This window comes from Saxophila tyrrhenica (assembly GCF_035928015.1).
Source record: "Saxophila tyrrhenica strain CCFEE 5935 chromosome Unknown scaffold_4, whole genome shotgun sequence".
Taxonomy (NCBI): Eukaryota; Fungi; Ascomycota; class Dothideomycetes; order Mycosphaerellales; family Extremaceae; genus Saxophila; species Saxophila tyrrhenica.
Window position 1 is genome coordinate 1519769 of NW_027041736.1, and position 21026 is coordinate 1540794.

The 21026-nt window shown below is 57.0% G+C and overlaps 8 protein-coding genes across 8 annotated transcripts; 4 read left to right on the forward strand and 4 right to left on the reverse strand.

Annotated features, from left to right (window-relative positions):
* Nucleotides 1–48: 48 nt before the first annotated feature.
* On the forward strand, nucleotides 49–4003 carry VPS41 (Vacuolar protein sorting-associated protein 41; the record flags this gene model as incomplete). Its single annotated transcript, XM_064800536.1, has 2 exons — nucleotides 49–3697; nucleotides 3759–4003. 2 exons carry the CDS (start codon nucleotides 49–51, stop codon nucleotides 4001–4003), a joined length of 3894 nt encoding a protein of 1297 aa, XP_064661875.1.
* A 242-nt stretch (nucleotides 4004–4245) lies between these two features.
* On the reverse strand, nucleotides 4246–6108 carry LTR77_003280 (uncharacterized protein; the record flags this gene model as incomplete). The annotated part of the gene is made up of 6 exons (XM_064800537.1): nucleotides 4246–4610; nucleotides 4678–5091; nucleotides 5200–5230; nucleotides 5285–5605; nucleotides 5660–6024; nucleotides 6081–6108. 6 exons carry the CDS (start codon nucleotides 6106–6108, stop codon nucleotides 4246–4248), a joined length of 1524 nt encoding a protein of 507 aa, XP_064661876.1.
* A 1837-nt stretch (nucleotides 6109–7945) lies between these two features.
* On the reverse strand, nucleotides 7946–9686 carry LTR77_003281 (uncharacterized protein; the record flags this gene model as incomplete). Its single annotated transcript, XM_064800538.1, has 5 exons — nucleotides 7946–8168; nucleotides 8236–8453; nucleotides 8513–8868; nucleotides 8918–9189; nucleotides 9316–9686. 5 exons carry the CDS (start codon nucleotides 9684–9686, stop codon nucleotides 7946–7948), a joined length of 1440 nt encoding a protein of 479 aa, XP_064661877.1.
* Nucleotides 9687–10504: 818 nt separating this feature from the next.
* LTR77_003282 (uncharacterized protein) lies at nucleotides 10505–12627 on the reverse strand (the record flags this gene model as incomplete). Its single annotated transcript, XM_064800539.1, has 3 exons — nucleotides 10505–11377; nucleotides 11427–12398; nucleotides 12451–12627. The coding sequence occupies 3 exons, from the start codon at nucleotides 12625–12627 to the stop codon at nucleotides 10505–10507; spliced, it is 2022 nt and encodes a 673-aa protein (XP_064661878.1).
* A 294-nt stretch (nucleotides 12628–12921) lies between these two features.
* RPS26A (40S ribosomal protein S26) lies at nucleotides 12922–13464 on the forward strand (the record flags this gene model as incomplete). The annotated part of the gene is made up of 3 exons (XM_064800540.1): nucleotides 12922–12944; nucleotides 13020–13250; nucleotides 13329–13464. The coding sequence occupies 3 exons, from the start codon at nucleotides 12922–12924 to the stop codon at nucleotides 13462–13464; spliced, it is 390 nt and encodes a 129-aa protein (XP_064661879.1).
* A 1489-nt stretch (nucleotides 13465–14953) lies between these two features.
* On the reverse strand, nucleotides 14954–18364 carry SPT7 (Transcriptional activator spt7; the record flags this gene model as incomplete). The annotated part of the gene is made up of 3 exons (XM_064800541.1): nucleotides 14954–15673; nucleotides 15729–16163; nucleotides 16220–18364. 3 exons carry the CDS (start codon nucleotides 18362–18364, stop codon nucleotides 14954–14956), a joined length of 3300 nt encoding a protein of 1099 aa, XP_064661880.1.
* A 461-nt stretch (nucleotides 18365–18825) lies between these two features.
* On the forward strand, nucleotides 18826–19582 carry LTR77_003285 (uncharacterized protein; the record flags this gene model as incomplete). Its single annotated transcript, XM_064800542.1, has 3 exons — nucleotides 18826–18859; nucleotides 18915–19030; nucleotides 19100–19582. 3 exons carry the CDS (start codon nucleotides 18826–18828, stop codon nucleotides 19580–19582), a joined length of 633 nt encoding a protein of 210 aa, XP_064661881.1.
* Nucleotides 19583–19802: 220 nt separating this feature from the next.
* LTR77_003286 (uncharacterized protein) lies at nucleotides 19803–20786 on the forward strand (the record flags this gene model as incomplete). The annotated part of the gene is made up of 2 exons (XM_064800543.1): nucleotides 19803–20669; nucleotides 20724–20786. 2 exons carry the CDS (start codon nucleotides 19803–19805, stop codon nucleotides 20784–20786), a joined length of 930 nt encoding a protein of 309 aa, XP_064661882.1.
* Nucleotides 20787–21026: the final 240 nt, after the last annotated feature.

Consider the following 21026-nt stretch of genomic DNA (forward strand, 5'->3'; position numbering starts at 1 on the left):
CGCCAACCTGGATGGATCTGGATCGGAGGAAGAGCAGATGACGGCAAGATGGCAGCAGATGTGCACGCGACGGAGCAGGCAAAGTTCCCGAGCTCTCAACGCGCCGCAGCGCGCAATGAAGCCGGCGCCAGCAAAACTGCGGTAGCCCATGGCGAGGACGACGAGGACGACGACGATGAGGAGGATGAGGAGGAGGAGGAAGACGAAGAGCCGAAGCTCAAGTATGCAAAACTCACGGGCAGCCTCACCAATGTCTACCGCAACGGTGACAGCACGTCCGCCTTTGCTGTCGCCGGCGACAAGATGGTGCTTGGAACACACAACGGGAACGTCCATGTCTTGACTCTACCTTCCATGCAACCGCTACGGACATACCACGCGCACTCGGCGACGATCACAAGCATATCGGTCTCACCTACTCCGCCTCCGCCATCTCACCTCCAGCCGGAACCAGCAGCTATCGCAGGCCTGAACACCCCTCCTGCTTCCCTTCGCTCCCAGCCGACCTATAGCAACAGCCCTCGACCGTCGCGAACACAGCAGCAATCTCAGACTGTATCCAACACGCCCAACAACGCCATCTACATAGCCACTTCCTCCCTCGACGGCCATGTCTGCATCAGCTCGCTCCTCGATCCCAAGGATGTCCAACTTCGCAACTTTGCACGACCCCTGCAAGCCGTAGCGTTGAGTCCAGCTTATACAAGCGACCGAACGTATCTCTCAGGCGGTCTCGCAGGTCAGCTCATCTTGACCGTCGGTGGAAAGGCGGGAGTGACGGTCGATGCGAACACCAACAGCGCCGCAGCAACGGCTGGAGGATGGTTGAACAGTATCGGTCTGGGAGGAGACAGAGGCAAGGACACGGTCTTGCATTCTGGCGAAGGCAAGATTTGCGAGATCAAGTGGAGCTTGAGCGGAAAATGGGTGGTCTGGGTCAACGAGCATGGAATCAAGATCATGCGTTCGCATCTTAAGCTTGATAGTGAGGCGAGCGAGGATGCTTGGAGACGGATCGCGCATGCCGAGAAGCCCAATAAGCCTGGCTGGGAGGAGGGTGCAGGGGTGTGGAGGGCACGGGCGCAGTGGATCGACGATCGGAGGCTGGAGGCAGATGATGAGGCCGACTCTGGCACTGCAAACGGCGAGAAGGGTGCCACAGTCCTCGTTAACGGCGCTCCAAACGGTAAGAAGAAGCCTGCGGCGAAGGTAGAGAAGCTTGTCGTAGGTTGGGGCAACACGGTGTGGATCTTACATGTGAGCGAAGGTGGGATAAATCCAGCAGGCAAGAAACAGGTCGGCAGCGCGGACATCGTGAACAAGTTCAACTTCGACTGTGTCATATCCGGCTTGAGCTTGTTGAGTCCATCGATGATGGCGATTCTGGCCTACCGGACGACAAAGGACGAGGAGCAGTCTACGCAGCAGCCTAGCAAAGCTGCAAATGGGACTTCGCCAAAGAAAGGGCGATCACATCGACACACAGGTTTAGCACCACAACTACGGCTGGTTGGCGTTGATGGGATCGAAGTTGATCTGGACGAGTTGTCAATGTCTCGTTTCGAGACACTGTCCGCGCAGGACTACCATCTCGGGACGCTGTATATCCCTCCTCCTCCACCGACCAAGACTTCTACCTCAAGCTCTGGCGGCGCAAGAGGAGCGCTGGATGTGGTATGGGACGCTGCAGGTGGCAAGTACGCGACTCGCATGTTCTCGTCATCTGCTAGCATAATGTCTCGGAGCAGTGACGACAACCGGACATCTTCTTTCGCATCACCACCTGCTTCTTCGGTTGGTGTGGCTGCCGCGAGCATGCCCAAGAAGAAACGAATCGATGCACACCCTTACATCGTCGAGCCGGGTCTGAAGCTCTTCATTCAAAGTCCTTACGACTGTGTTCTGGCGGTCAAGCGGGGACTAAGCGACCGCATGGAGTGGTTCATGGACCACAAGGCGTACCGGGAGGCCTGGGATCTGGCGGACAAACATCCGGAAGTCTTCTCTTCAATCTCGCCATCCACTGCCGACAACGAAGGCAGTACCGAGCCAGACACTCCGAGGTCAAACAGAGGGCAAGGAAGTCTTGCCGAGTTCTTTGCCGATTCGTCTTCTTCACAGAATGGCGGGTCAAACGTCAATCACGCTTCTGCCGTGGAAAGGGAGAAACGTCATATCGGTGACCTCTGGCTCAGACAGCTTGTCGACTCCTCCCAATGGTCTGAGGCTGGCCGGGTGGCTGGAAAGGTGCTAGGCACAAGCGGGAGATGGGAGCACTGGATGTGGGCTTTTGCACAGGCAAACAAGTTCGACGAGATCACGCCTTTCATACCTTCGACCATTGATGCGCAGCTGCCCAGCGTGGTCTACGAGGTCGTGCTTGGACATTACGTTCAGGCTGACCCGCTACGGTTGATGCAGTTGCTGGAAGATTGGGATCCGAGTCTTGACTTGTATGATGTTGGCAGCGTGGTCAAGGCCATTGAGTCCCGGCTTGACACTACGAACGCTGAGCTTGACGAGGAGGAGAAGATTAAAGAAGGGAGTGCGGATTGGAAGATACTCACTGAGTGTCTAGCACGTCTCTACCTTGCAGATGCCCGTGCAAAGGAGGCTCTACGCTGCTGGATCCGCGTGCAGAACGCCGAAGCCGCCTTCCGCCTGATCAGAGAGGAGAAGATGATCGATGTAGTCGCCGCCGAAGACGTCACCGGCCTCCTGATGCTCAGAGTTAGCAACGACCTAATGAAAAACGGCAGCCTAAAAGAGCTCCAGGAAGCCAGCGAAGACGCCACCGCCCTCCTCGTCGACGAAGCCTTACGCGGAACCGTCCATCCAGCAACAGTGATTTCCCAACTCCGACCCCAAGGCGACAGGTTCAGACCCTTCATCTACTTCTACCTCCGCGCCCTCTGGACCAGCCGCTCCATCGACACGGACTACAAACCCCGCGGCAAGTTCGCCCGCGGCATCAATGAAGGCCACGCGCTCGTCGAAGACCACGCCGACCTCGCTGTGGAGCTCTTCTCGCAGTACGATCGCGAGTTACTCATGACCTTTTTACGAGCAAGCAGCATCTACAGCTACGAGAAAGCCGCCGCTATTTGCGAGAACCTCCACTACATCCCCGAGCTCGTGCACATCTTGTCCAAGACCGGACAGACGAAGCGAGCACTGTTCCTCATCATAGGCGAGCTGGGGGATGTGAAGCAAGCGATTGCTTTTGCGAAGGAGAACCCGGATCTCTGGGACGATCTGCTGGATTACTCGATGAACAAGCCGGCGTTCATCAAAGGGTTGCTGGAGGAGGTCGGCACGGCTATTGATCCGATCAACCTCATTCGACGCATACCAGAGGGACTGGAGATTGAAGGGTTGAAACAGGGCGTGCAGCGCATGATGCGGGAATACGATATTCAGTTCTCCATTTCCGAAGGTGTGGCGAGGGTGTTAAGGGGGGAGGTGGCGATGGGGATGGATACGCTGAGGGCGGGGCAGAAGAAGGGGGTGAGGTTTGAGGTGCTGCGGGAGGATGCTCCGAGCGAGGATGATGTGCAGCTCGAAGTCGAAGATCCGCCGACTAAGGTCGATGGGGGTGAGGAACTCCCTACACCGAAGCGGAAGGCGGAGAAGAAGGAGGCGAAGGCCGCGGAGCCGGGGTGCTGTGTGGGATGTGGTGAGCTGTTCAGCGAAGAAGGTCAGTCGTCCTCCATCCCTAGAAACCTCCCTCATCCGACTGACACGTTCCTTCACTACAGAGAAAGAACCCCTCATCGGCTTCGCCTGCGGCCACGTCTACCACCTCTCCTGCATCCTCAAAGCCAACCCCGACACCTCCGACCCAGACACGATATCGCGACTCCTCGACCAGCTAGGCAGCGGCGCGGACGACGAAGGAGCGTATACGGGAAGATCGGTCGGCGGCAAAGTCGCGCACGCGCATGTGATTAAGAATATCGTCCGCGGTGGGTGTGCGCACTGTTCGATACCTGAAGGTGCTTAAAAGTGTCACTGTGTTTTCGAGCGCGGAGTGCTGGCGTTGGTCGAGTTGTTGGGATTATGGTGAAGGGGCTGATGTTGGATGTAGATTTGATTGTTCATTGCATTTTCGTCAGCGAAATACCCAAGAGGCGGTTTTCAGTATATACACATCTGCCGTGAGTGGAACAGCCGATATTCTCCAGCACATCAGACACCACCTTTCATCGACGTGAGACAGCCTGGCACTCATCCACCTTCCGGACTTTACCTCGACGCCTCATGCAACTTCAACGTAACTTTCTTCGCCGGCGCATTCGTCAGATTCAACCCCGACCGCACCGGCCCCTCGAGCTCATGCTCCCCAGCCTCGATCTTATCGAACTTCTGCAGCAGTCTCACGACCACATACGACGCCTCCGTCAAAGCGAACTGCTGACCGATGCAGATGCGCGGTCCGCCGTTGAAGGGCAGGTACTCCCACCCGGCTTTGCGACCGACGAAACGCTCAGGCTTGAATTCCTCGGCGTCCTCGCCCCAGATGTCCTTGCGGCGGTGCATGACGTGGATGGAGTAGTTGACTTCGACGTCTTTTTTGATGAAGATGGGGCTTTCGCCGTCTGGTCCGCCGCCTGGGTTGAATAGTGTCAGCTTTCAACCTCTTGAAGGTCCAACGTGTATGGAGAAGGTTTTGCTTACCTCTAGGCAGTACGGTGTCCTTATTCGCCCGTCTCGCATTACCGGGAACGACTGTCCAAAGACGCAACGTCTCGTTCAGGCAGTTCTGCAGGTACTGACAGTCCTTGAGCGTAGCGAACGTGATATCGCGCGGATCGTCGTAAGTGCCAAATGTATCAACAACGGTTTCGCGCAGCTTGGTGAAGATGTGCGGGTTGCGGAGGAGTTGGTGGAACAGCCAGGAGAGCAGGGAGGCAGTGGTGTCGCGGCCGGCGAGGAGGATGTTGAGGAGCTGAGCACGTAGTTCCTCCGGATCTCTGGTCTGTTCTGCTAGTGCTTCGAGGAAGACATATTTCTCCTTGCCTTGACCCTTTTCGGCTTTGCTGTCTTTGGGATCTTTCTTGAGTGCTAGGTCGACGAAGTGTTTGGCGAAGCCTGGATTGAGTACGTGTCAGCAAGCATCTCCCCAATAGCATCAAGCTGCTGCGATTGCGAAGCACAGCTTCCGGGAGGCAGTGTCTCGGTGTCGAAGGATCCACTTACGGTTCACCATCTTGTTATCCTCGCGGAACTCCTACGACATGTCAGTACTGTCTCGCGCAAGAAGCATCCTAACACCAGGTCCTACCTTCGGATTGTGCAGCCAATACTGGTCAGCGAAACGGAAGCGTTTAGCAAGGTGCAACAGTGCGCGGTCAAAATGTTTGGCAAAGTCGATGCGCTCCTCACCATCGTGTGGGAGAAGACCGGCCTCCTTCAACTGGCTGTCCACGCTCTCGCCGAAGAGAAACTCGCATGCGGAATCAATCGTGAGCCTGAAAAATAAGGTCTGGATCTCGACGTCGGGAGTCCAACCAGATTCTTTGTCAATAGGGATGACCTTGAACATGTCCTGGACGTGGCGTTCTTCAAGCTCGAGGTCGGAGACTTGGTCGCGGACGAAGTTGGGCTAGTTGTACTCGTTAGACGCTGCATAACCATGAGGCAGAATATGCCAACTCACCCTAAGCATCGCACGGGAATGCGACCACGCCTTGCCGTCCTGAACAAAGATACCATCACCAAGCGTCGCAATCATATTCCCTCTCCTCGCAGGTCCCAAGCCAAAGTCATCAAACTTGACAGCGAGCAGGGCCTGGATGTTCTTTGGGTCGCTGGTAAAGTACATCTCCTGCCCGAGCATGTACTGCTTGAACGTTGCGCATTCTCGGCCAGTGATCCGGCTCATGTCGTTCTGGCGGTCGACCAACATGTCCGGGAATTGTTGGCGTTTGTCGGCTTCTTGCATTTGCTTAACGTGGTTTAGGCCTAGGAAGCCGCCGTTGGGGTATACTGGTGAGTCCTGGCAGCCTAGTTCTTTGGCTTTCGCTGTTGGGAACGATGGTCAGTCGATCTGAATTGAGTATTGTGTGCGCTGAGCATACCAGCCTGTCGTCGCCGCTGAACGATCATGGATGCTCCCTTCCATATCGCTAGTGCCACGAGGCCCCAAAGCCCTAGCAAGATCGTAGAATGCATCTTTTTCTGGTTGTCGTTTAGAATGGTTATGTTCGAGGTACCGCTGCCGACTCGACAGAGCAGACTTCGATGCTGGTCACTCAGCAAAGTCCGAGGATATGGATGACTTTGGAGGATGGCGGATCAAAGACACCAAACGGAAGCCAGAACCCTTTGTAAGAGGGGGAAGTAGATTTGAGGTCTAGGTCGCTTCAGCGGTGGCAGCAATCACTGGGCTCTATATATCAGCCCCAGCATTGAAGAACGCAAGCGTGGCAAAGTAGCTCCTTCCAAACCGGTCCAAGCTCGTAGAGACGCCTAGAAGCTGACGGCGGGTGTTAATGGAGACGGATGGTTGTTTGATGCTTCCGACGGAGCTCGCGAATGCGCGCAACCACGTTTATCCTCCCTTTCGCGGGTAGGGCGTCTCAGCCGACTGGCCTTACGTGAGAGCTGCGATTGGTCTCGTCGGACACAAGTCAGCAGCAGCAGCAGGCTTCAGCTTCCTTCCTTGGGGTCGGTGAGTTGCAACAGGGTCCATTGGCTCTGTCGTTTAGCTCGCGCTGCTGCCGTTAGAACGCCTGACGGATCCGATGACATGTCGAGGAGGCCCTTAGATTTGCTAAACCCGCGAGAATGGACAACCGTGAGTGGAGCCGGAGCGCAGAGTCGTCCCGACTTAAGGCCATCCTGCGGCGATAACTTGTCCTCTCCTGCTGCGACTGTGTTCCTGCTCCGCCGCCTCCAGCATCCTCACAGATTCCATGTTGGCGTTTTCTCGTATTTCTGTGGATGGGCGTGATGACCTCGTATTCTTCACAACATGTCGACAGCCAAGAACTCGCATTCGTACAGCAGTCAGCCTTGGGCGGGTGCTCGCTGTTCCATGCCGGAAGAAGTCCACATGGATGCCCCCTCCCACAGTCTCGGTGACCATCGCGAAGGCCGGTATGCTGGTGAGATGACGGTCCATTGTGACTTTGAGCTTGATACATTCCATCAAGGCACAGGTGGCGGCGTCATGCCGATTCTCGCTAGGGCTGGTCTGGGGTGTTGAGGACGAGTTCGAGTTGAAGTAGGAGCGAAAGATCATTTGAGCCAGCGAAGAAGTGAGAGCGATATGGAATATATATATATATATAAGGCAGTCGCGACTGTCTCTGCTCACTAAACATCTGGTCGTGCTGTCCACCACAATAGGCACCGATATCCCAAAACGGGTTTTGGGGATGGAAGCGCTGACATGTGGCTTGCTAAATGCTCCTACGCTACGTTGGTAAGGACGCTATACAGAGAATTTTCTGTGAACGTACCGTCCGGTCAAATACGTGTACCCTTTCTTGGCTCATCGCATCTACTAAGGTCTGCCCAATACCAAGCCTCCAACACACCAAATGAGCCAGAATATGACTTCCTCACTATTCCAACTCATCGAACGGCAAGCCTCGAACAAACGCTGTTAGCCCACGTATCCCCTGTCTCGACATAACTGGCATTCGAGGGTAGAAAGTCCTCAGGATTGAACATACTAGCACCGGACACCGGAGGCGGTATCGACGACCCGCACCTTCGCGCCATTTGCGGCGCTTGCGCTCAGGAGGCGTGGGTCGAAAGCAGCGAGTGATCCTGAGGGGACGCCGAAGGGCTGGTTGGTGTCGAGGATGAGGTCGTTACCAAACTAATTCAACTTCATCAACCAGTCGCCATGTTTGAACACACTCATAAATCCAACAAACGTATCTCCATACACCGCTACCAACCTACAAACCAACTTACCACTTACCCGGGCACCCTATCCACCAACATTATTCGCACAGCTCCAACTCCCGCCCGCGCCCGAGGCCGAAGAATCATGAATCGCCTTGCCGCTCGCATACAACCCAATCACGCAGATAGCCGCGCCGAGCCAGAAGATCAGCACGTTGATGACGGTCAAGCAGCCCTTCTTCCAGTTGTCAAAGTAGTGGCCTTTGTTGAGGAAGAGCCAGAAGACGCCGCTTAATCCGTATGTAAACCTGTATTTCCTGTTAGAATGGAGTAGAAGGCGTGGGTGTGTTGCAGGAGGGGAGGGAGTAGACGTACCAAGAAGCGAACAGCGCGGAGATCAACCCGAGCAAGTCGTTGAACACGGGAATGCTCTCGGCGATGATCCAGGCGATGATCCAGAGGATCAGCGTGATGAGCACCCAGGAGCCGAGCGAGAGCCAGGTGCGCTGCGACATGTGCTTCGTCCCGCGGAACATGCGCACGTAGACGTACTTGGCCGCGACGTGGGCGTTGATGATGCCTGCGATGACAATCTACGACAGATCAGTAGACTTCTTCCCCGCCTTCCGCAAATAACGATGTCGAAACTCACAGTAGGCAGCGCAATCCCATAAGCAACCTTCCCCACCGTCGTCCCCGTCGACGACAGCGCCGGCGACGCCACATCCGGACCCCCGTACCGGTAAATCACCAGGCTCGCAACAATGTACATGGAGATGTCCCAGCCCTGCAGCATGAACAGCGCCTTCGGGTAGTCGTTGGGGTCCTTGAGCTCGGAGATGAAGCTGAAGAAGGCCACGTGGCCGGCGTAGGCGAAGATGATGTTGGTGACGCTGCCGAAGGCCGTGGGGAAGGCGACGGTGGTGGAGACTTGGACGGTCGGATCGGGGGATTCGATGCCGATGGCGACCATGGTGATGAGGACGGCGGAGAAGATGGAGACGAAGGCTGGGCGTTTCATTAGCAGACTCCGATGAAGAGGGGTATCCCGACGTACAAGAGATCGACAGGTAGGAGACCTTCTTCAGCGTCCTGGGGAGGGTGAAGAGGAATAGGATGATCGTTCCCACCACACCCCAGACGATGCTGCAGGTGATATGGTCGCTGATCGTGTTCAAGGCAATGATCCAGGTCAAAATGTGGCTTCCCATGATGAAGATTAAGAAGATGACTTGGGCAGCGCCAAAGAACTCCCTGCCAAAGCCTCCCCAACCGATCGGCCTAAATAGCACTTCTCCGGCGTCCGCCATGTTGTGGATGTGCGGATACCTGGAATGAACAGTCAGCCTGTATCTCGACAGTCTGTCCAAGGATGGAAAGGTCCCAGAGCGGCACACAGTCCTCTGACTCCGGCCAATTCTCTAGGAGCCCTCCCATCCATCTCCGCCGACTCACGCAAGCTTGAATTGCCCAATAACATAACCCGTATACGTAGCAACCAACCCCAGCCCAATCAACGTGATCAACCCGCCCACAATCCCAATCGTGCCCAGCACACTCGGCAAGCTCAAAATCCCCAGCGAAATCGTCTCGGCAATCATCGTAATCGCCGCCTGCCACCAGTGCATGGTGCGGTACTTGACTTCGTTGTTCGACTCATCGCCGAACGGGTCTTCGTATTTGCTTGCGCGACGGCTGGCGCGGCGGTTGGCGGCTTCTTCATCGTAGGAGGGCTTCTCGTCGCTGGCGGGGTGGTGATGGTTGTGGGGGGAGCTGTCGGCGGACTTGCGGGCGTCTTCGATGGAGGGTTTGTATTCTTCTGCCATGCTTGCGAGAGCTTCTTGCGAGCTGGGGATACGATCTCTTAGGCGTGCGTGCGCTGCCCGCAGCTCTTGTGCAGACGAAGCGATGAAAGGAAAGCGCGTGCGACAGAGGAAGGAGGGAAGAGAGAGTAGGTACCTACAGGTATATGAGCAGCAAGGAAAGATAATCACCCGTCCTGCCCGTCCAGTGTTGCGGAGAAAGCCCCCCCCCTTCGTCATCCAATTGCATGCACATTCGCCTCGAGCCGTGGTCCGGGTTGACCTTTTACGCGACAACAACTGGTCGATCATGCGATCCTGTTGTCCCAAAGTCGGACCGCAAAAGGCTTGGCCATGGGTCATCAAGCCGTTGCAAAGCCACTCTTATCTCGGGACAAGCGGGCGCCATGGCAGACTTGGTGCTATCTTGCATGCAGCATGCGGCTGGCAAGGCGGGGATGTCTTGGTTGCTCTAACTTCTGACAGTGCGTTGGAGCATGGGGTATGCAGTGAGGTGACGTCGGTGGCTATCGCTATCGTAACAACTCGCAGATCGCAACATGGTCGCTGCACGTGGGCAGTACCTCGCTTGCCTCGTTATGGCAGTCGGACGCTGTTGTCTATCGTCAAAGAGCAGATCAACTCGCTTGATACAATCTTATTGAGCGCGAAGCAAGTGGGGGAGCAAGGAAGAAGGTCGATCGATCCAAGTGAAGATGTGTAGATTACTAGTGCTAGCATAGTGGTATCGTTACAGAAAAACACACCCCACGCAATCCCAAGAGCAGAGTCCCGTCAACTCGCACACCCCTCCCACAGCACAAAATTGAAAAATCAAACCCCTACCGCGACGAACTCCTCCCCAAAGCAAAAGTAATCACAATCACCGCTCCCAGCGCCACCAACGCCCCGGGCAACAACAACTCATTCGGCACCCCCGGCACAAGCTGCTCCTGCCCCTTGACCGCCTCCGCCAACCCCCCACCGCTCTTCTTCTCCCGTCTCCGTGCCTCAACCGGCGACTCTTCCTCCTCGCTCTCCTCTACCTGCTTCCGCCTGCGGACCATACTCTCCGGCGGCGTCGGCGGTGGCGCAGCGGACATAGCCGGCTGAGGGTCCAGCGTCGGCGGCAGCGCGGCTTTCTCGGGATCATGCACAAACAGATCCACTTTCTCCTTATGCCCTTGGCGGGCGAGGGTGATCGCTTCGAGTAAGTCGTGGTCCGTGGTGATGGAGACGGTGTCGCCCTCGTTGTCAAGGTAGCTGAGAGCGAAGCCGCCGCGGCTGAGCTTGCCGTCGTCCACATTCGGGGCGCCGCCGATGCCGTCGGCTTCGGCGCCAAGTTTCTGGGCGACGACGGCGACGAATTCTTCCAGGCCGGCGGAGGCGGTGACTTGGAGGCGGTGGACGCGGCCGGAGGGGGATTTGAATTTGAAGGTGAAGGGGGTTTCTTCTACGGCGCCGATGAAGGCGGAAGCCTCTTCGATGTCGGTGGCGCCGTGGTGGGAGGCCGAGTCGCCGGGCATGAGGCTGTCGAGGCGCTCGACTTCGGGGCGGTGCAGGTCCGGGGACATCATGGCGGAGCGGTCGTTGGGCGTGTGCGGGACGTGACTACTGCCTTCGCCGGACATCATAGACTCGGTCTCCTGGTCCATGGACATCCAGAATTTATTCCAGGCTGGGCCTTCGCTGTCGCCTGTCGACATGCTGTTGATCTGGACGCAATTAGTGACATGCTCAAGGACGAAAAGTCGGATGACGTACCTGATCCAGCGTAGCATAAGTAAGCTTCAGCACATCCACCATACCCACAATCTCATCGTTTTCTTTGTTCATCACCGGCAGATTAAGGTAGTGGCCATCGTGCATCTTCCTCAAAGCCTGCTGGATGCTCATGTCCAAAGGCGCGAAGTCTGGGTGCGGCGTCATAACGCGAATAACAGAGCAGTTCGCCGGATCCAGACCAGCAGCGATGACACGGAGAACAACATCTTTCGAGGTGAAAATACCGGTGATCTGGCCTTGATCTTGCACGAGCAGTGCCGTGGTGTGGTTCTCCTTCATCAGCTGAGCGGCTTCCTTGACGCTCGTCCGGACGGACACTGTGGTGGGTGGCAGCCCGTTGAGCACAGACTCGAGGGTAGGCCCAGACATCCTTGACCTCAATGTCTCGACATACTGTATGATTTGCTGCGGCTGACTCGAGCCCAGCTCAGCCTGCACACCCTCCAGAGCATCATAAAGCTTCTTCGACGAACTGTACGCCCGCTCCAACTTCTCCATAGCATCGTAGAAGCACTTGGTAATGTCCAGTATACCCGAGATATCATGGTTCTCGTCCATCACTGGCAAATGTCGGAAGCCCTTGCGCACCATCAAGTCCAAAGCATCGGTAGCACTAGTATCTGTCTTTGCGCACAGCGGGTTCTTGGTCATGATCTCGGCGATGGTGACACCGCTCGCCTTCAGCCCTGCTCCTACCACTCGGAATGCCAAGTCTTTTGCCGTGAAGATACCAGCGATTCGATCGTCGTCGTCGGTCACAAGCACGCAGTCTTCCCTCTTCGCCGCCATCAGTTGGGCGGCCTCGGTGACGGTAGTATTCGGCTTGATCTGCAGTGCTTGGTTCGGACGTAGAGACAGCACAGTGCCCGGGGGCGCCTTGCGAGTCTGGCGAGATCGTCCGGCATTGGTTCGTTTCTTGCTGAGGTCTTTCTCGATCTTGTTTCGGAGGGCCTGATAAGGTCAGTGTTGCATTCTCCAGTATAGCTGAGTGTGGACGATATACCTCATCTCTCTTCGACTGCTTCGTCCTGCTGGCGCTATACGAGGACTGAGCCTCACTGGGCATGCTCTCGAGTTTGGGTCGAGGGCCAGGAACGGGGATGTTGGAAGGGCTGTCGGTTGCAAAGTTGCTCTGGGCTCGCCCTTTCGGCGTCCCTCTGTATGTTCCCGTGGCCGACATTGTATCCTATTGCTTCAAGGGGAGGTGTGGTCAGTCAAAGAAGTTCACGATCGAAGAGAAGTCACATGTAAACATTGACGACCCTGAGCTTTCGCAAGCGCGGTGATCCCTGTCGCTTCGGTATATCTTCGGCATCCATCGGGGAGAGCCGTCGAAGAATCTTGGCAGCCCACCTCAATTCGTTTGAAGCCGACGACGACGACAGCACCTCACCTCTTCTCCGCGCCACCACCAACTCGACATCACATCAGCAAGTACTATAGACTTGCTGATCCCACACGGAACACCGCAAACATGGTCAAGAAGCGCGCGTCCAAGTACGTCCTTCCACCGCCCCCAAAACCCCCTCCACGACAGCGACCTCGACATCCATACTAACAGCCGGATCACAGTGGACGTAACAAGAAAGGCCGCGGCCACGTGAAGCCCATCCGCTGCTCCAACTGCTCGCGCTGCACGCCCAAGGACAAGGCCATCAAGCGCTTCACCATCCGCAACATGGTCGAGAGCGCCGCCATCCGCGACATCTCCGACGCCTCCGTCTTCGCCGAGTACTCTGTCCCTAAGATGTACCTGAAGCTGCAGTACTGCGTGAGCTGTGCCATTCACGGGAAGATTGTGCGGTGAGTAGACGACATATCCATACTACAGAATATGAGTGGGGAGGTGTGTGAGGGCGTGTGCTGACAAAGTGGCAACAGTGTCCGTTCCCGCGAAGGTCGCCGCAACCGCGCGCCACCGCCGAGAGTTCGGTACAACAAGGACGGGAAGAAGGTGAACCCGCAGCAGGCGGCTGCTCAGGCTGCGCAGGCTACCAGCGCTGCGGCGAGGCAATAAGCTGGGGAGCAGGATGGCAAGGCACGATTGAGCTTCAGGGTGGTTTGCTGAGCAGACGATGAATGCCGGGCTGCTGAGGAGAGTAGCTTTGTCGATATGGCTAGACTGAAGATAAGCTATGCCACGATCGGCTGCAGCTCAGTGTCGAGGTAGCCTGCAAACAAATTCGAAAGCCATTCAATCTCATTCTCGAGCAAGACCCTGCCACAATCGTTGTGCCGACGACAATTGTCATGCGGTCAAAATCTTATTTTACGTCTCGAGCACCAAAAACGAGAGCAATGAAATACTCCGAACAATTGATCAAGAATCTTCTCAATTATCAACTTTACACATAGAACCGTCCAACCTCCACCGTCATCCTCTGATCACAACACTATCAATAACCCACCCCTTACCATTCCATCCGCATGTACAAACCCCCAAGCGCACTCGGCCCTTTCCTTCCATATCCGCATGAATCAATAAACCCGCACCAGCAAAGCGCAACGCAGCGCAATTCCACCCATCTCAAATGCCCGCCCGTCCGTCCCAGTATTGATCGAACCGACTGTCGGGGTATACCCAAAACCTTTCCCATGACGAAAAATCACGCAACCGCCCTTTCCCAGGTCCATTCAAACGCCGTAAAACAATAACCTTCTTTCGAAACGTCTCAGTTTTCTTCTCCGCAGCCAGTCCCCTCCTGATCCACGTCTGATTTCGCTACGCACTCCTCACCCGCAGCCACGCAGTTGTCGCAGCGCCCGTCGCTCCCCGGCTTCTGGCGGCCGAAGCACTTCCACTTGCGCTGGCGGCACCGTGGACACGTGGTTCCGTTGATCGCTCGCAGTCGCGCGCGGCTCCGCAGGTCGTTTGCTTGGTCGTCGTCGTCGCCCGGGGTGTCTCGCACGGCGACACATTCCCGTCCAGTTCTCACGCACTGGGTGCAGCGGCCGCGATGTTCGGGTGTCGCGAATCGGACGCACTTCCTTCCGTCACGCTTACACCAGCGGCATGGCGGTGTCCCTTCAGCTCGGGAGGCATCTTCGGCTTCCGCTGCCCGCTCATCGTCCGTTGGCCCGTCTGCGCCGTCAGACCTCTCGCTCCTTTCCGCCTGGCTCGGCGCATGCTCCGACGCAATGGACTGCGGACGACATTCTTCCCCCCGCGTGTCACAGCGACTGCACGGCACACCGTCAGTCTTGTCGTATGCATCGCAGGGTCGCCTCATGGAGTAGCAAAGCCGACATTTGCCGCGCTCCGGCACGCACTCCAGGCCCAGACGACGGCAATACGTGCACCGGCCGCATTCGTCGGGTGGTTCGTACCATGTGCAGGCTCGACCAAGTCTGCGGCATGTCCGACATCTCACACCGATAGCCACGGAGGCTGAAGTTCGGGGTTCTCCAGGTGCGCCCTTCCCTGATGGCGACGTGACGACGGTCGGGTTGCTCCTGGGTGCATCCACCGTCTTCCCCTTCCTCTTTAAGCTCGACGTCCCGCTCCTCTAGTTCGGCGCCAAACTCTCCGGACTAATCATCGTCCCACCTCCAGCACCCCCATTAACCTCCCCTCCACCCCCGTTCACCTCCCTATCAACCTCCATCTCTTCCCCACCCTTTTCCCTCTTCTTCTCCGGCTCTTGCACCCCATTAACCCCCTTCCCCACACTCGCCTCCAGCTTCAACTTCCCGATCGGCGCCACCTCCACGCCTCCCGCCTTGCCGCTCTCCTCCATCTTCCGCTTCTTCTTCGCCGCCTGCTGCTGCTCTCGTATAGGCCGTTTGCGGGGGCTGGAAATCTTGCCTGTAGGCGGTAAGCGAGGTTTCGGGAATCGCTGCTTCTGCGGTAGATCTTCGTCTTCCACCAGCGCGTCCTCGTGGTTCGCGTGCAGTTTCTCGCGGAAGAAATCTTGCACCAGACCGACCTGCGCGCCGACGTTGTCGATGGTGATGGGTTCGTAGGGATCTGGTTGTGGGAAGACGAGGCCAGTAGTGGATGCGGGGCCTTGGTGCGCGGCTTGATAGGCGCTGTGCATGCGGTTTTGTAGCAGGTGGAGAGGTACAGAGAGGTTCTCCAGACCCAGTTCTTCGGCGAGCCCGAGCTCGCGGAAGCCGAAGAAGTCTTCGTCCAGGTCTTCGGCGAAGTCGCCACCGACGAACTGTTCACTGCCGTCGTTGAAGGCGCCGACGCCGTCTGCTCCTGCGTGATCGCCGAGCGCGGGGCGCTGTGAAATTGTCAGCATGAGTAGTTGACAAAGGGAGGCATGGGAGAAGACGTACGAGTAGATCAGCAAGGTGCGACCGCATCCGGTCATGCACCACGCCCAACTTCGTGGATAAGCGCTCAACGTCGTCCTTGACATACGTCTCCAGCGCCTCGAGATCCAGACCGTGCTCGTGCAGGGAATGCAGGACTTGCTCCTCATACGAGTACCGTGACGTCTCTGGCTCAGCCTTTGGCTGCTCGCGGAAGCTCTTGAAAGCATCCACCAGCTTGCCGAAATACTCACCAGCCAGATCGGTGATCATTTCGAGCGCGGAGGGCTGAAAGTCCTCAAAGCCGGCGTGGTAGAAAATCTTGCCCACTGAGCGTTGAAGAGCCGCTCGGCTGACCCAGGGAGCCATGAGTGGGCCATCCTCCGATACCACTACAGCACCAACGTCTTGTTCGATGAAAGGCTGCACTTCGTACTTGGTGAACTGGTTCTGGTAGGTCTGTGAATAAGATTAGTCTTAGGCGCATTCCGTCACATTCATCCGCGTCGCCTCACCTGCGCCTGAATCTGCATCTGCTTCACAACGCCGATCTTGGCACAGATCTTCCTCGTGTCCTGCATCTGCCGCATATTGTCCTCGATCTTGCGATTCAGGGCACCATCCGCCGACTTGAACTGCTCTTTCGGATACATGCGCATCCACTCCTCAGTCTGCGGCACGACAGCGCCTTCGGAGTCGGTCGTCCACCTGAACCGCTCGTCCAGCTCGGGAATGGCGGACAGAGAGCTGTAGTAGTCCGGCAGAGTTGAGTCTTGGTCTTTCTCAATACCTTCTGCCAGCGACTCGCCTTGCGCCGGTTGCTCTGGCTCTTCTGCACTCTCACCGGCCTCGGCCTGACCAGATGGTTTTCCAGACGCCGCCATCTGTTGCCGCGTCCATCTCCGCATCATCGCTTTTGTGCGTATGAGTGCGGGTTCCTCAGGGTTAAGGTTCTTGAGCTGCTCGCCACGAAAAAGCCGATGTCTGTCAGCGGCGGCTTGCGCTCGATCTCGTTTCGTGACTTGTTTCCAGGTCTTGAACTCTGTGTCTTCTTCATCCTCGTCTTCAGGTGTCGAGCCAACGACGGAGTTGCCCAGCCCGTCAACCTCTGTCACATCTGCTTGGCTGCCTGGCGCACCGCTCCCATTAACGCCATTCACACCAAGTGGTGTCGCGTTGCCCGGAGGTGGCGTGCTGAAGCCAGCCGAGCTCGCATCTTGCACTTCCGACTCCGCTCGCAGAGTCTCTGTGCGCAGGTTGGTGGCTGATAGCGGTAAGGGCGGCTTCATATCCGGCGCTGGAGTGGCCGACCCAGCTTCTTCAACTGCGACTGTGGGTGCTCGCTTGGTCGATGTTGGCCCACCCTTGCTCCCACCCTTCTTCGGAGCTTTGCGACCTCGCGAAGCCATGATCGGCGCATCATCCTCGTCGCTTTCGTCGGCATCTATGGAGTGCAAGCGTCTCTCTTCCGCTTCCACTTCCGCGCGATCTCGAACCAGAATATCCGGGATGAGAGGTGTTAATTTGTCGGTCTCCTTTCGCATGTACAACGCCTTCTTCCGGAGCGGATGTTGCGGGTCTTGGTTGTATTTCAGGCAGTTCGCCCAGATGAGATTGAGATCGTCGACGAAATCTCTCTTGCTCCGGTAGCCCAGCTGCTTCAGCTTCTTCAGCATCGTGCCAATATCCATTGGATGCTTGATCACGTTGAAATAATCCGGTGCCTCGCGCTTGCTGACGCGCTGCAGAAAAGGCTGCGCATAGTCCGTCTGCGCCTTCAGCTCCATGAGGACCTTCTCCGCCGCTTCGTACAGCTCTTCCTGTCCAACCTTGTCCTCGGACGCCCATTTGCTTCGTCCTTTCCTAACCTCTGATATGAGCGTCCGGAGTTGGTTGTCGGAGGCGCGCACCATGTCCCGTTTCATGTCTATTCGCGCAATGAGGTGCTTGAGCGTCAGACTGGATGCGCCTAGGTCCGCGCTGCCCAGCGTCCCTTGTGTAGAAGCAGCCGCTGGACCAGCACCTGCGCCTTGTTGTGCATTCGGCGCATCGGTTGCACCTCCTGATAACTCGTTCTCTACTTCGCGATCCAGCTCATCCAACTTCTGCTGCTCCACCATCGCGTCCTTGTCATGCTCGAAGGTGTAGTACATAGACTGGAAGCTCTTGGTCGCTGCCTCTTCCGCCGTCCTCTTGTCCTCCTCCAGCTGCTTGCGCACATCCTCCGAGCTCTTTGCGGGCTCCGATGGTGTCGATGTTGGAGCGGCGCGCGGTAGAGCCCTCCCCGCAGGCAACGGGGAACGGGCGGCGAGGGGGTGGATGCCATTCGGTAGCGCGATCTTCGCCTTCTTCCGGAGTGGGCTCTCTTTCGGCGAGTCTTCTTCATCTTCGTCATCGTCGTCCCCGTAGTCATCGTCTATGTGGCGGGCGGAGCGTTTGGGTGGAGCCGGGGTCTTGGCATTATCAGGCGCGGAGGTGGTGGTTGTAGCGGCGGCTTCAGAGGCGGTGGTGGGTTTCTGCGATGTGCGCCGTGTCTGCCCATCGGTTCCAAAGAGCTTTGCGATATTTGCTTCGGTTTCTGCCCATCTAGACTTGAGCAAGTCCTCGGGTCCCCCTCCCACGTCCCCGTCCACGGTGCTGGTGGGGGCATCCTGGCTCATACTGAATGCGCGGCGTGCGCTGCCATGGGGGAGGGCGGCGGCGGTGGAGGAGTGGTGGCTGTTGTGTTGTCGCCAGGGTGTCGAGCTCATCTCATGCTGTTGGCTGATGAGCGTGCACGCAAAGCCCCTCTACCGAACACGCTGCTCGCTTCAATGTGCGCACTTGCCAGCCTAGGGTGTTGAGCCGGTGAAAATGGTATCATCAGAGTCGGAATCGCGCGACGGTACCGATGGAGTGGTCGAATTGGTACGATCGATGGGTTTCTGGTGGCGGCGATGGGACTTCTCATGAATGAGGTCTGAAGGTGAGTCCTAGCGGCGCCCGCGCTCGGTCACTTAAGTTGTGTGGCCCGGCCAGCTTCACCATCCACCTACTGTACGTTCTCCAATTGTCACCACGACAATCACTCGTAACTTCACGTGTCGACGCATACAATGCAATTGAAGCTGCCCATGCGATAATGCCGGCCATTCGCATCCGCCAGCCCTTCGCCGGTAGGTCCAGTCACGACACACAATGCGACAGGACAAGTCACTAACAGCTGTCCAGCGGCCTTTGCGGTCCTGCTTCTGGCGTCGGCGTACTTGGGACTGTCGACGCAGAAGATACCCTCATATGGCCAAAGTGACAAGGGACTGCATTTCGTGACCTTCCTCCTTCTCACCGTACGTTCAACCCGCACACAGAGCCGCGGACGAGGCTACGACGAATGCAAGGCTAACACGAATCTACAGCTGACCTTCTACTGGATCCTCGAGACCTCCCGCCGCCGCTGCATCCACCTCACCCTCGTCGTCGTCACAGTCGGCCTGGGCATCGGCTCCGAAGTCGTACAAGCCCTCCTCCCCAACGACCGACTATTCGACCCCTACGACGTCCTCGCAAATGTCGTCGGGTCGGTTCCCGCACTGCTCGCATGCAGCTGGTACCACAAGCGTATGCTGGAGAGACGGCGGATGTCGAAGCACTATGATATTGTACCCGGAGAAGATCAGGATGAGCTTGAAGATCCGGAGAGGGATGTCGAGCTGGGGACTGTGAGGGATCAGGAGACGGGCGTGGTGGGTGGAGGCGCGAATGGGCAGGCTACGGCTGGAGCGGGGAAGACTGATGTTACTGAGGAGCTGGATCACTGGGATGAGAATGCTGAGGACTGGGATGACGACCCTGTTGAAGAAGCAGACGACGCGAAGGACAGTAAGAAGAGAGCTGATTGATACGATAATGCTATATGTAGCTTTTAGGCCATGTGATACCCTTTGCTATCAGCAACTTTCCACATCCATCTCTTCTCTCAGCCGCAGCAGCATCGTACGACCCACTGGGAAGCTCTCTGCAGCATCGGCTCCACCCAAGGTGAGTCAGAGAAGAATACATATACAGCTCACAAGATCGCAGAACTCCCAGCCCTCTGACTGCTAGAGCATCGCAACGACCATGGCGTCCAAAGACCCAACCTTCATCCAATTCACCCCCGCCCAAGCGCGCGCCTACGCCCAAGGCCGCGGCTCCTCCTACCCCCCACCCCTCTACGACGCCCTCCTCGCCTACCACACGGGCCCAAAGAACACCCACCGCGACATCGGTACCGGCCCCGGCAAAGTCGTCTTCGACCTCAAGCCGCACTTCACCACCTCCATCGGCACCGACACCTCCGCCGGCATGATCGAGGAGGCGCGGAAAGCTGCTTCTGCCTTGGATTTGTCTTCGTGCACGTTCGCGCAAGCTGCCGGGGAGGAATGCGCCGCCGACCTCCCCGACGGCGAGGGGTCCGTGGATGTGATCACCGCGGCCATGAGCGCGCACTGGCTCCAACTCCCCGCCTTCTACGCCTCAGCTGCCAAAGCCTTACGGCCCGGCGGCACACTGGCGATTTGGACGTGCACGAGTTTATACGCGCATCCCTCGATGCCGAACGCGGCGCGCGTGCAAGCGGTGGTGAGCGAGTTGGAGGACGGGGCGTTGCGGGAGTATCACAATTCCGGCACGGCGCTTACGAGGGCTGCTTATCAAACACTGGATTTACCTTGGAAGGTCTCCCCATCAGTTGATGAATTCGACGAGGGGAGTTTTGTGAGGCAGGAGTGGGATAAAGGCGGTATCCCGTCCGCGGACGGGGGCAAGGGGCCTTTTCTGCATGATCGGGAGGTTAGTGTGGAGGATCTCGGACGAGGGCTGGCGAGCGCGAGTTCGGTTATCAGATGGAGGGAGGCGCACTCAGAGAAAGCAGGGGGTGAGAAGGATCCGGTTGTGGTGGCGATGAAGGGGGTGAGGGATGCGTTGGGGGGAGGGGAGATGATGAGGGTGAGTCCTAGTACGCATTTGTTGTTGATGCGGAGGGTGTGAGATTCTATCTAGGATGAAGCTGTCACGGCAATGTATTGCGATGATGAGAGAGGTGAAGATGTGCGACATTCTTAAACTCTGACAACTGGGAATCTAGACATGGTTCGAAGAAGGCTCGAGTGAAGATTGTATTAGAACGAGCTTGACATCCGAAGCCAATTCTGCTCGTCAAACATCTCGAGGCTCGCCCCCCAGTCACTTGGATCCACTCGTGTGACTGAGAAGAATAATATTTTTGGACGATTTGGTATCATACATCACAATATCGTAACATGTAACCCCAACCCTAACCCTAGGCACATGCACATGCACATG